The sequence below is a fragment of the Vulpes lagopus genome, chromosome 2, assembly GCF_018345385.1.
Source record: "Vulpes lagopus strain Blue_001 chromosome 2, ASM1834538v1, whole genome shotgun sequence".
In the NCBI taxonomy this organism is placed as follows: Eukaryota; Metazoa; Chordata; class Mammalia; order Carnivora; family Canidae; genus Vulpes; species Vulpes lagopus.
Window position 1 is genome coordinate 82,723,926 of NC_054825.1, and position 13,858 is coordinate 82,737,783.

Here is a 13,858-nt window from a genome sequence, read left to right on the forward strand (position 1 = left end):
TTCTGAGTCAATAAGCCATTTTCCACTATATGCCTTTGCTAGTGAGCTGTGCATAGAGGGACGATGCTAGATACGTTGAGTTTGAGATCTTAATGGAACATTCAAAAAAATATTTCACTGGTAGTAAGAAATGAGGGACTCAAGGTTGGAAGAAATGATACAGCTGAAAAGAAATATATTTAAAAGAAATCTATATAGACGTAGACATGGATATTGAAGCTGTGAGCTTAGCTAAGGTTAAAACAAGTTTCTCAACCATGGACTCTGTTGAAGTTTGGGGCCAGATAATCCTTTAATGTTGGAGCTGTCTGTGCAGCTCCAACTGTGCAGCAGTTGGAGACTGTTTAGCAGCATTCCTTACCTCTACCCTCTCAATGTCAGTAGTCCTCCCTCCCTGGTTGTGAAAACCAAAAATGTCTCCAAACATTGCCACATGTCCACAAGGGGCAAAACTGTCCCTGGTTGAAAACTAGGTTAGAGAGATGAAGAGATGGTGTGAAGGATGAAAAGAAGATTGTAACAAAACAAGTTTATGGGATAGAAGGAAGAAAAAGACATGAAGAGAGATTTGAGGCATTAAGTATTATCCTAAAACTCTGGGATAGGGCAGGAACTTAAGTTTGTGAATGAAGCTCGGTGAATAATTACTATGTACACACAGACACCCAAAGATGTGTAAATACCACCTATATGTATATACACAGGCCATATATACACACACACACACTCATATACATATATACATACACACATACATATATATGTATATATACACATACATACATATAGATATACATATACACACACACAGTTACATATTGGGAGAAAGAAAGAATATATTCCCAAACTCTTTCTTTATTTATTCTTCTTATTCAATAAGACATTTCAATTTTATCAAAATATTACAAAACTCACATCAATTCTTTTTGCAAGAGGTTAAAGTCAGAACACAAAAAAATGAAAGTAGTTGCGCTTGTCTGCTTTCTTCTCCCCTTCCACATCACTCACATGCTCAATAATCCAGGTTCCCAGTGTTCTCAAGTTCTCTCCCACACTCTTCTAAGATACAATAACAATAATCTTTTTTTAAAAGATTTTATTTATTTATTTATTTATTTATTTATTTATTTATTTGACAGAAAGAGAGAAAAAGAGCACAAGCAGGTGTGGCAGACAGAGGCAGAGGGAGAAGCAGGCTCTCTGCTGAGCAAAGAGCCTGATGCAGGTCTGGGCTTGATCCCAGGACCCTGGGATCATGACCTGAACTAAAGGCAGATGCTTAACCAACTGAGCCACCCAGGTGCCCCAGATATAACAATAATCTTCAGAAAGATTTAGATAAACTTGGTGTGGCTGTAAATGAGTATGACAACCAACTGTGTCTCTTCTTCTGATGTGTATAAGAAAAAAAAAAAAAAGAGGATCCTCCATTGGGTTTAAGCCAAAAGAATGGAATTCTAAATCCCTGATTTTGTAAATTCAGGAATTAGCAGGCCATGGGACAGAGTTTCTTTTTATTGGAGGTGCCTTCCCCAGAACTCCAGAAACCAACCACTTTGGTAGCTCTGGTACACCCAGAAGGTTAGATCTATTGCTCCTACTTAAGTGTCCATAACACCAACTGGAGGAATCTCCTTACCCAGTAAGTTCATGGCCCTACTTTTGGGAAAAGATCATCCAAGATTCCCTACTAGGAAAGAATCTTGGAGAATGGAGAACATTGCCTAAGTATCTGCAGGATATAGGTTTAGGGTAGAAGAGTCAGGGTGGAAGATTGTTCCAGTGACAATCATCCTCAATGCTTTTCGAAACCAGGGATAAAACATGCCATATATAATGGGATTGAAAGTGGAATTGAAATAACCCAGCCAGAGGAAGACATTGTACAAATCTTCAGGAGTTGTAAAATTAATGAAAGGGTCTATGATTGTCAAGACAAAAAAGGGCAGCCAGCACAACACAAACACTCCCATGACTATGCTTAATGTCTTGGTGGCCTTGCTTTCTGTTTTGGATGATACTTTCATTTTGCTTTCTGACCCACCTTGTCTCTTGATAGGACCCATGCCAATTTGCCTAGCATGCTTCCTAGCTACTGTGAAAATGTGTACATAAATCCCCACCATTACAGTTCCAGGGAGAAAGAAGGCTATAAAGGAAGCCAGCACCCCCCAGAGTTTATTAAATATCAATATACACAAACCTGTGCAGTCAATGGCTGCAACAAAGTCCTCTGTACCGATTAGGTTTAACTCTGAGAATACCAGGCTAAAGGCAAAAAAGATGGGAATAGACCAACTGATGAGCAGAAAGACCTGTATTACAGGGATGGTAATTTTGATGACATAATGCAAAGGGTCACAGACAGCATAGTAGCGATCCACTGAGATGAAGCAGAGGTGAAAAATAGAGGTGGTACAGAGCATGATGTCACAGCAGCTGTGGACTTTGCAGAAGAGGTCTCCAAAATACCAGCAAGACTCAATGGACCTGACCATACTGAAAGGCATGACCACACAGCTCAACAAAAAGTCAGTGGTGGCCATGGATAGGATCAGAAAGTTGGTAGGATACTGAAGCTGTTTGAAGTGGGCAATGGAAATTATCACAACCAGGTTGCCCAACATGGTCATCACTATAGCACCAATCATGACAATATACATGGTACACACACTCAGCATAGACCTCATATTTCTAGGGCATGAATTGTTGACCAAGGCAAAGCAAAACTGTAGTTCTGGAGGGTTGTAAATGTCAGGTGAATTCATCATCTTTGTCCTGTGGATACTATTAGTCTTTTGCAAAAGTACTATGCTTCTCTCCTTTCTGTGAAAGAAAGAGGAAAAACAATAAAAAATTGTTGGTGGGCAATTTTCCAGAAAGGCCCAGCTAGCTGCATATCCAATCCCAAATCAAACTCCCTATCTACCAGAAGCATTGCTTCTCAAATATTAATGTACATAGGAATCACCTAGGGATCTTTTTAAAACACAGATTCTGATTCTGGAATGGAGGTTGAGAGTCTGCATTTCTTATTGGCTCTTGGGAGATGCCAATACTATCAATCTAAGGAATGCCTCTTAACTAGGAAGAGATTAAAAGCAACTAAATGAATATTGTCACCCAATGTCTGAGTAACCCAGTTAAAACCACCTAAGTGACCCAGGAAAGTGCCCATGTTCTGATTGCACTAATATGTAGTCCTTACTCAGGATTCCAGATCTATAGACACATCAAGACTTTTGTCTGTTCTACTTACATTAACCAGTTTGCTGATAAAAGCCCCTCAAGAGTAACCAGGATTTATGAAACCATCATTTAGTGTTTAGCTCAAACAATAATAACAATCTAAAAATTGTGTTTTTTCTCCCCCTTAATTTCTCTTGTGGGTATTTGCAAATGCTCTGGATCCCATTGCATGACACATCTACTCAATTTAAGAAACATTTCTCTTTCCAATGTGAACAATATAGTTTTTAGAATTTAGAGCAATTTATGGTAAACTAAAAATGTGCTAAAGCCTACAAAATTATATACATGAGTAATCTAAAAAATAGGGAAGGGGATGCCGAAATGATAGATTCTGTAAATCTCATAGGTTATCTCCTTCCATTTAGCAACTACATCCATGAATTTGAATTTAAGTTGAGGTCTCCTTGTCCATAGATTCCAAGGCTAATATTGGTAACAAATTTGACACACAGACGTGCTCACTGTTTAAACTGTCACTTTACATAATTTATGCTGTTGACCTAAAAATGGGAAAATAATGAGACTGACTCACCCAGAGTATGACTGAGGTTTGATTTGTTTTTCCAATGCCAGAATTGGATGTGTGACTCTGATGACCAAGAACAAACGTTACTGAGCTATAAGGCCAGGTTGAAGAAGTGGACTTTGGCTTGAGAAGAATACATTAAATAAGAATACAATAACTTTGAAAATTTTGACAGTACTTGCTACTATAGCTCAATAATTTTTTCCAATGTGTATTATTTGAAATGTTAACATTATGACACATTTTATTTGCTCTAGATATAATAATTTAATGTCTCAGATTACCATTTTTCTTTAGATATGTTTTATCTAATCATACATTTATCCAATCAAATATTATGCAATGGAGTTGAACTTGAGAAACCAAAACATAGGGAGAAGTAAGAGGTAAAAAGGACAAAAACTTATTCAAGTCCCATTTAAACTGGATTATTGATTTTGGAACACACGGTACAAATAATTTCACTACTTAATCACTTTAGCCATAAAATACTGGATATAATGAAATCTTAAACACCAAATTAACTTCCTTAATAAATTAACTTTATTCTGATTTTTATTTTCTTTATTTTTGTGACTTTAAATTTTTTCTTTAATTCTTTAAAAAATTATCTTTAAAGGTGGATAACAGGTATCACAAAATTACTTAAGCATTTGTCACTGTACATCCACAGACACAGCATTCCTTGTAAAAAAAATATACACCCTTCACTAGTTCATGGTATAATTTGGAGAGTCTGAAGTTTCATTTTCGAAAACTTAATGCCTGAAAGAATTGGTATAACTTTCTAGGTTTGCAAAGTGAGTATCGTTGATTTCATCTTATTTATTTATTTTGTGTGGGAGGAAACAAAGTGTAAAACAGCTGCCTGAATGAAATAGCATCATCTAAAGATTGTGTTGCAAGGTGACATATATCAGGTAAGTGTTTAAACATTTAAGTGTTATAATAAGACTAAAAGAGTAATGCATGCATTTACTTAAAAAGTTATTACAGAGGTGAATTGTGAAAGTAATGTCAAAGGTAATAATACTCTTAAGTTCTTGGCCACAAATCACAAAAGCAAGTAAGCAAAGCCTACATGGCTGCTGGTCTACTGCTTCCTTAAACAAGAAAAATTGTCATGAAATCAAGCACAGTTGGGTTTTGTCTGTTATTTAAAACTATAACAGAATAGATTCCTTTACTTTGAAGATTCACCTTCAAAAAATATACAATCATTTTTAATAAGATTAAACAAAGTTAAATCTACTATGACATCTCACTTTTACTAGAGAATATTATCATATGTATATGATATATATATATTTCTTGATTTTTACCAATAACATTTCCAGATGCCAAATGAATGACAACATTGTAAACAATCACCAGATATAGGCATAGGAAATTGCTAGTTATTTTTGCTAAGAAGTAATAAGAAACAGTTGCAAACAACTCTGGAGAATTCCTTAAGGGAAAAGATAACCTAATAAGGAAAAGATAACCTAATAAGGAAATAGACACAAGGACTCTGAAAGAATGATTTCCCCAGCACTGCAAAGAAAAAATGGAAAAGGACAAAGTGAGTATCATAATAATTTTCCCTAGTCATTAAATACTAATTAAATATTAATATATTTGCATTTCCCTCAAATAAGAGGGAAAATATCCATCAAGGTCAATAATGTATTGTAAATAAAGTGGAAATTTTAGGAAGGACATAACATACCTGCTTTACCAGGCATGATTTTTCTTCTCTTAGCTGGTGACATACCTCAGCTGTTTTACCTCTGAGACTATTTCTGCGAGAAAAAAAAAAAAAAAGTTTTTATCTTACTTTGATGTATCTCACTCACACAGTAGTTTCTCCCATAAGGGTGCTTACTTGTGAAGTAGATTCAAGAAAGAACAGCTGTGGGTCCTCCTATCATTGCCTCTTTAGAATCTCTGTTTTTTTTTAACTATCGAGATATATTTTTTAGATCAGTATTTTAAGTTTGGTTCCTTTCAATGTGCAATCAATCAATAAATAAATCTAATTTTTTCCTTCTTTTACTATATTTTTCTCTGGCTCACCAGAATTTGTACCATTAGGTAATTTGGAGCTAAAATCATTGAGAGATGAATTATCTGTTGTACTAAGGTTTCTTACTGTGCAACTGGGCATTGTGCCTCATGGCTCTCTTCTTTGCTGATACCTGACCAGGAAAGGCACGTAGGCCCAAGCTCTTCTGGGTAGACTCTCAGCAGGCTAAGCTGTCACCAGTACATATCCACAGAATATGCCTCCTGAGACTGCATTACCTACTTTTGTCCTACTTTGGATGGGTGTGCCCTTTAACAAGATTCAATGTGCTACCAGCAAAACGATTACAGCAGGTCACCAGAGAATTGGCTCTTGGGGAGTGAGTCAGTTTGTGCGGTTTCCCCTTTGACTTCAAAGAAACAGCATGGACTAGCTTCACAGAAGGCCAAAGCAGAGAAAAATGAAAGGGAAGGAGAGACAAGGAAGGAAGAAGGAAGAGTAAGGAAGGAAAAATAATTAGTTAAAATCCAAAAAAAAATGCTCACTCCACTTATTACCAAATGATAGACGTTTTTAAAAAGTTTAATCCCTAGTGAAAATTTGACTCATTTATACCCTTTCCTTTTACTGCCATCCACAGTTCAGTGATATTCACACTGCAATCAAGTCCATAATTTTCCATATGAAGGTCTCAGCCAAACAAAAGTAAGAAGAACCATGTTTCAAACCAACCAAATGAAAAGTGAAAACTCCCAGCACCATGTAGGTGTCATGTGATCCCTGGGGGAAAATGTTTCTATTAGGCTACCTCAGTTCTGAACACTAAGCTTCAGGTTGTTTACATTGATAATTTTGTCATCCATCAGGGACACAGAACTGTTATATCTAAATACTCAATGCTTTAGACAGCATCAGAGCTTAAGTATTTATATTAAAAAAAAAGAATAAAATTATTTGTATTTAAATTAACTAGTAAAAACTAACTTTATTTCATCCTCTGAGGATTTTTCTTTATAAAATGAAAAGCCTCAGCAAATAGGGATGGTTAAAAGAGGTTGGGTTTTCTTTTTATGCTTATCTGGGTTTATAAAACTTCTCTTTCTAAGCTTCTTCCTAGACGGACCACCAGTAACTATAGTATATTTTTATAAATTTTCATTGTATCAGGCCGGATCCTGTCAGGAGAGTAGAAAGGAAAATTGTTATTTTAACCAAAAGAAATTAATCATGAAATTTTCTTAAGAGATATTGGAGGATGTGTGACCTCTTAATGGCTGTAAGAGTTTGTCCAGTCTCAAGCTGAGGCTCCAAGGCTTCAATGGTGTTTGACTCAACAAAATTATTTAGCACGAAGATAACTCCTCAGTGAGCTTCCGAGCTGATAAAGCATTAAGTACAGACTTGGCTGCTGCAGTCAGATTCTGAGCTGTCTGACCAATGGTCACAGCTCTTCTGGGGCTCTACAGAGGGTAAAAGGACTTTTAGAGCACCAGGACTTAATTATTACTAAAAGAACTTAGTTTGCAAAAGGAAAAACAATGACCTTAGGAAGATTTTTTTCTTTCCTTGGCATTAATTTACCAGTAAACCACTCTCAGCTATTCATCCCCGAAGATGTATAGGACAAAGCATAAATAAGAATAAATTAAAATAAAAGAAATAAGAATGAATAAAGAATAAAATAAAGATCAAAGATTAAAGCAAAAAAAAAAAAAAAAGGAGGGAAGGAAAGAAGGAGAGAAGGAGGGAAGGGCAGACAATTAATAGATACAAACAGCACACTTGAATTTTCAACAGGATTCTCTTCATACACTAAATAAGTAACATATCTAAATTAAACACAAAATTTAAATGGATCAGGTTAGGTATATTATACCTGAGAAGCTTTGCGAAATATGTGTTCATTTGCCTTTATGCTTTCTTCTCTTTCTTCTTCTTATGTTTCTTTTCTAGGATTCAAATTTCTAGAGCACAGGATTTGATTCCAGTTTATCACTGTGTCTGTTCTGGATCCCTCTGGTTAGGCATCAATAACTATGCATTGTGCTCAGTCACAGAAGGAGGAGTGATATAATGTAATCGTTGAAATGCGATAAAACAAATATCACAAAGCTAACAACTAAGGTATTTACTGATATCCAATGATGAATATACATGTGCTTACATGGATATTTACTGCAGCATGACTTGTTACAACAGAAATCAGAAACAGTAGGGATCCAGTTAAATAAATTATGATATTTCCAAATAATGGAATATTTTACAGACTTTCTGAACAATTAGGCAAAACTGTTCCCCAGTATAGAATGACTCCCTAAGATGTGTACTAAGTGAAAGAACTAAGTGGTAGAACAGCATGTATAGATATTTTGCCATTTTTTTTAAATTGTGAGAGAACAATATGTACATATATGATTATTTGTGGAGATGCCTGTGTATGTCCAGAAAGATATGTAGGAAAGAGATTGCCTCTAAAAAAGAGGTCTATAAGATGAAAGGACAAAGACTAGAGGGAAATTTATTTTTTTTAATGTACAGACCTAGCAAACTTGCAGTTATGCTAGATTAAGAAATTCTAGAGCCCTGCTGTACAACATAGTACCTCTAATTAACAATATGGTATTGTGTACTTCAAAATTTGTTAAGAGGCTAAATCTCATATAAGTGTTCTCAAAACGCACACACAAACAACTAAAACTAAAAAGGGATGGGCAGAAGGTGTTGGCAATGTCCATTACCTTGATTATGGAGATAGTATCACAGGTGTTTGTGTATGTCCAAACTAATCCAATTGTGCAGTTCTTTGTATACCAATTATACCTCAGTAAAGCTGTTAAAAAAAAAAAAAGAATTTGTGGTCAACTTTTACCTTGAACAATGACTTTTCTAGAAACTCCTTTGAACTACAAGTTAACATCTCTCCTAAAAATACTTAATACATGAAAACTAAGTGAGTTCACAGTGTTTTTCTTTATGCTTTCTTTCAATATTTCAAAGTCTTCTTTTTAAAGAGTCTGTAGATGTTGTAAGAGTTTTAAATGGATATGACTGTTGAAATATATGGAAAACTCTGGCATTTTCTCCTCCTGCTTGTGCACTATCTCTCAAATAAATAAATAAATAAATAAATAAATAAATAAATAAAATTTTTTTAAAAAAGAAATATAAGGAAAATCATGTACCTATGGGTCAAACCATGAACCTGGGTCAATGCTTCATAGCTTCTCTCTCTCTATTCCCTTCCTGTCCTCTCCTCTGTCCTTCTCTTTTTCCCTATCCTCCTTGTTTCTCTTCCCTGTGTTGCTTGAATTTTATTACTCATCTGAAATTCTAACTACTGGAGCCATGTCATATATGCCATCCCTGAGTGACTCATAGGGACCACCAATTTTACGTTCACAGACTTGAGCCAGTAAATCTCACATGATTCCCCTTATTGATCACAGTGGGCTAAATGAAAAATAATGGACAAATTGGCATAATTCCAAACTCTTAGTAAGTTATTGCACCTGCTTTGCTATTTACTTTGGGGACATACACCTTACCATGAAAAATAAGCTCACTGGCTGGTTCTGGAGACACTTGACAGTGTACCTCTCACAGTGTATCATATCTACTTAGTGGGCTACAGAAAAACAAGTCCAGTTTTGACTGAGTCAGACATAAGAGACTCTAGACCTACATCAGATTCTCCCAAGCCATAGAGATTTAACCAGAGTGCACCTTGGTTCAGGCAAGCATTTTGGCAAGCTCCTTTCATTCCTTCTGATTCTATCATTCTTTCCTGACTAACCCAGAGAGAAAAAGAATTTGTCATGACAGAGGAACCTGTGTCATGTTAGATGGAGAAGCTCCTTTCCCAAGACTCAGGAAGATTTCTCTTTAGAAAGTCTTAGAGGATCTCTCTTTTGAGCTGGCTTCCACGTGGCTCTCCTGTTTGCTCTAGTTTAGGGTTTATTTCCAAAGGAGAGGGAACTAGAACTTTGGACTCAGGGTTTTTCTTCTAGTCTGAACTTCACCTCTCCCTACCTGTGAGCTTCTGGTCAAAGGAGGTATGCTAGACTAGATGGACCTTACAGGCTCTTCCAGCTCTGAAAGTCTGTGAATGATAGGTAGCCGAAAGGTCATCAGTTTTAAATCATCTTTCTGTAAACAAATAGAAAGAAGAAAAACAGAAATAAGATGAAAGAAAGACAAGGAATAAAGGATGTGGCCCAATGTAGGAATTCACTGAATAGTACTTTCATTCTGAGGTACATCTGACCAAGTCTCTACCTCTGTAGATACTCCTCCACTCCTTTCTTCTTTTTCACCAAGGAAAGGCTATGAGCATTTAACCTGGACCCCACTTTAGCATACAAGTGATAGCACTGGATAAACAATTGTTGAATGTAATCTGTGTTAAAATATACACCAACTCACATCTTGTATTCTCTTGACTTTACCTCCTAAAATAAACTCTAAGTAACAGCTACATCTTATCAGGCACAACTTTTTAATATATTATCATGAGGCAAGGAAGCTGTATATCTTATTAGCCTCCGGCTTCTCAGCAACTTGGTTGGTGCTTATGACAGACACTTTTTGAATTAATAAAAATATAAGTTTTTGAATGAATAAAATATAAATAAATGATAAGTTATGGTTTGTTTAAAAAAAATCTGCATTCTTCCAATAAAAGCAGTTGCTTCAATATGCTTGAAACCTTGCTATAAACAAATAGACTAGATCCAAGAGCACAGTTCATGAGCTTATCTTCCAGGACTAAATTGCTTCTATGGTGCTATAAAATAATCTCTTGTTATTTAGGCAACATTTAGACAAGTAGAAAGATTACTGTAGACATATTTTACTGATCCCTTAGGCTACTGAGAAGAGGATTCAAGATACTGAGTTTAGATAAATACAAAAGAGTCAGTGGGGGGCGGGGGGAGGGGAGAGCTCCTGACTGCTTCAGCTAAATGCATCTGGGAGGTGGTGACAGTGATGGCACATGACTCCTTGGTGTTTCATGAATGCATTAAGATGGGGTTATACTGGCTCTTTCCAGTCATTTATGCAATGTTTTAGCACCTTACCTAATCACTTCGCAGAGTTGGAGATTTTCTTCCAGCTGAAACTCACATACTCTCATAAATTAAATAGTGTATGGAAAGCACAGACTCACAATTAAACTTGCACAGTATGTAAGTCCTTGAAGATTTATGTACTTCAAGTATATTATTGCCCAAGAAACTCCCTGTCACATCTCAATTGCCCATATGACCTTAATGATGACAATTATGACCCTGAAACAACATCATGGGAGTACTGCATATAAATAACTGCTCCACTTTAAGGATTGAGAGGATTCTAGGAGGCGTTTTGACATGAGGTCAAATTTTCCACCTTGCACATTACTATTTTATACAAGGGAAACTTCACTTTCAGTACTTCGGTACTTTCAGAACTGGAGAAGACCTCAAATGAATGTTTACAAAGATGTATTGTGTGATGCAGTTTCCAGTCTCCTAGCTGTCTTACATCCTACAGTAGGGCTTTGAAATCAGGCTGACCTGGTTTGATGATTGGCTGAACCACTTATTAACCATATTACTTTGGACAAGTTTTTCAGTGTCCCAGAGCCTCAGTTTCCTCTATGAAATGGAGAAGTTGTCTCTGAAAATATTTAAGACCATTAGCATTATTTTTACCTTCCTCCCTGCTTTTCCTCCTAAGAATTATGGCATCTCCTCCAAGTTTGTCTTATTTTGAATCTTCCATGTAATTTACTATGTTGAACTACATGCCTCTATGAAATTGCCATTTTTGTAAGTTTAAAATGTTCAAATATTGATAATTTGAGGAACTTACTCTGGGGATCTTTTTCTTTTTCTCCCTTAAGTTTCACTTTCAAGCACCGACTGATAAAAAGTTTGGCGTATCTCCAATCACATACATGTGTAAGAAGTCAGATTTTCAATGCAAGATTATATCATGGAGCTAAAGCTCATTGAAGAGAATCTTCAGTGAGCACATTGATTTTAGTAGGAGGAAAAGGTAGCCCAACAGCAAATTTTAGGTTCAGAATCAAATTTCCATAACCTTAAAGTGCTAGTATTACATAAGATGTAGTAGAAAATGGGAAATTTGTGATCCATGGTTCTAACAGAAGGAGGCAGATATTTGTACATGCTATCTGTAAGGCACCAACTAATACAAGTATCACCACTGCTAGAAAACACATTCTCCTGTTCTGGATCCTATTTGGTAAAGAACTTAAAATCGCCATTGCCATCTATGTATGTATGTACGTACATACACTGTAATCCAAATTAAGATTTTTCTCATTTTTAACTGTTGAGAAATATCAAGTAGGAAGGATCAGCAAAGGGAGATATGAATAATTAGTACTGTTGTTCTTTAATACACTGACTCAAATTAAATGTAATAAGAAGGAAATTTTAAAGTTTTTTTTTTAAATTTGAACACAAATTTGGATGACATTAATAAATAATGTGCTTTCTTTTTTTTTTTTTTTTTTTCTCCTTTGAATCCTGATTGTCCTGGAATTTAAGGCTGAAGCCTTGCATATTTCAACTGATTGCCCAACTGCTTAAGAAAACCACATAAAATTTCAAACTAGCCTCTGAAACCATGCACTCTTCTGAAAGTCTGCTCATGGTGTGCCAGTGAGAAAGAGTCTCTTATCAAAACCGGCACTGATTCAAAGGCCTAGGACTAACGCTAACAGTGTTTCATTTCTCTTACCACAAGTCAAAAAATGATGTCAATTTTAATATAATCTTCTAAGAAATTTATCTTAAGCTACAAAGTCTCAAATATGAATTCTATTTTAAAGCTCTATCATCATGCTTATCCTGATAGTAAATCTTACCCAAAGAGCAGATTTGTATTAATTTTCTATTGAATTTGTTAAACCAAGACAGCAGGGTGACAGTACAAGGTGTAAATAGTATAGGTAGTATAATAAAAACAAACAAAAAGCAAAAGTTTGAGATTTATGAAAATTCATATATTGGATCTTTTCTGCTTAATTCCTTAATACCTAATATAGTCTATAAGGACTGTTTAAAGACTACAATTACAAAGACTCTTTGGAAGACATTTCAAGGATGACAGGTAGACTATATTCAAATATAACACTGAAAACTAAAAAACAGAAGGAAAAGAGTTCTTTCTGTAAGGCTACTTTATAACTATAGTAGTTTACATGTGATGACACCAAAAAGTAAAAGTAGCATCTGGCACGTAAATGACTGATTCCAAATGGCTCACAGTTCGTGAGTCAGCCTTGTCTAATCACATAGCAGCTGGCCACGGGTAGAGGTGACCTCTTGAGCATGTTGCCTTCTCAAAAGCAGCTGGCATCAGGAAACACATTTAAAGTGACAGTAAAAATGCACGGAGAACAGGCAGAGCAACCTGCATTTCGGAAAGCGAGGGCAGAAAGAAGAGCAAAAACAAAAAGCAAAGCCAAACATCTTTCTTATAATTAGCTATAAAAATGGCATTTTTGAAAACCAGCAGAACAGAAGAATCTCTGCTAAAATCATTATGCATCAGAGAAAGTGTTAGAGGGCCCAAGAGGAACTGTTCTAAGTATACGTTTTATCAAGATCACATACACGTTTTCCGTTGGACACAAGGGAAGGAGCCTGAGAAAGCACACCCTGGCTAGAACAGCAGAGCACGCTTCTGCACGCTGCAAGTATATGTTACCAGCATCTGTCTGCTGCCTTTTCTTCCTGCAGTTGGCAATAGCACAGCCACTCTGCCCACAGCAGTCTCCATACTGCCCTGCAAATGCTCACTCCATGGCTTAGCCAATCCCTTTTCCTGCACCTGATTGCCCTTTTCATCTCTGACCACTTCAAGGCTCAGCAGAAGTATCATTTCCTTCCAGGATCTTTTTTTGACTCTCCCATTTGGAGTTAACCTCATGAAATTATACAGTAGTAGGGTGGCCAAAGATCACAGAGATAGGTGATTCCACTTCCTCATGTTACAGGGACTTTGATTTCAAATACCTTTGTTTCCTTTTGGCACAATTGTTTTCTAACATAGCCTTA

At 36.0% G+C, this 13,858-nt stretch overlaps 1 protein-coding gene across 4 annotated transcripts; it reads right to left on the minus strand.

The window, feature by feature from the left end:
* Positions 1 to 1,724: 1,724 nt before the first annotated feature.
* On the minus strand, positions 1,725 to 13,585 carry LOC121485813 (trace amine-associated receptor 4). Of its 4 annotated transcripts, none has more exons than XM_041746619.1 (5): positions 13,415 to 13,585; positions 8,525 to 8,616; positions 5,490 to 5,562; positions 3,785 to 3,841; positions 1,725 to 2,826 (listed from the first exon to the last, which is right to left on the minus strand). In XM_041746619.1, exon 5 carries the CDS (start codon positions 2,769 to 2,771, stop codon positions 1,725 to 1,727), a length of 1,047 nt encoding a protein of 348 aa, XP_041602553.1. In that variant the 5' UTR covers positions 2,772 to 2,826; positions 3,785 to 3,841; positions 5,490 to 5,562; positions 8,525 to 8,616; positions 13,415 to 13,585. The 4 variants fall into 4 exon arrangements, with proteins under 4 accessions (XP_041602553.1, XP_041602551.1, XP_041602554.1 ...); XM_041746617.1 differs by having other exon boundaries at positions 3,785 to 3,901; XM_041746620.1 differs by lacking the exons at positions 8,525 to 8,616; positions 13,415 to 13,585 and adding an exon at positions 5,913 to 6,037.
* Between the last annotated feature and the right edge of the window lie 273 nt (positions 13,586 to 13,858).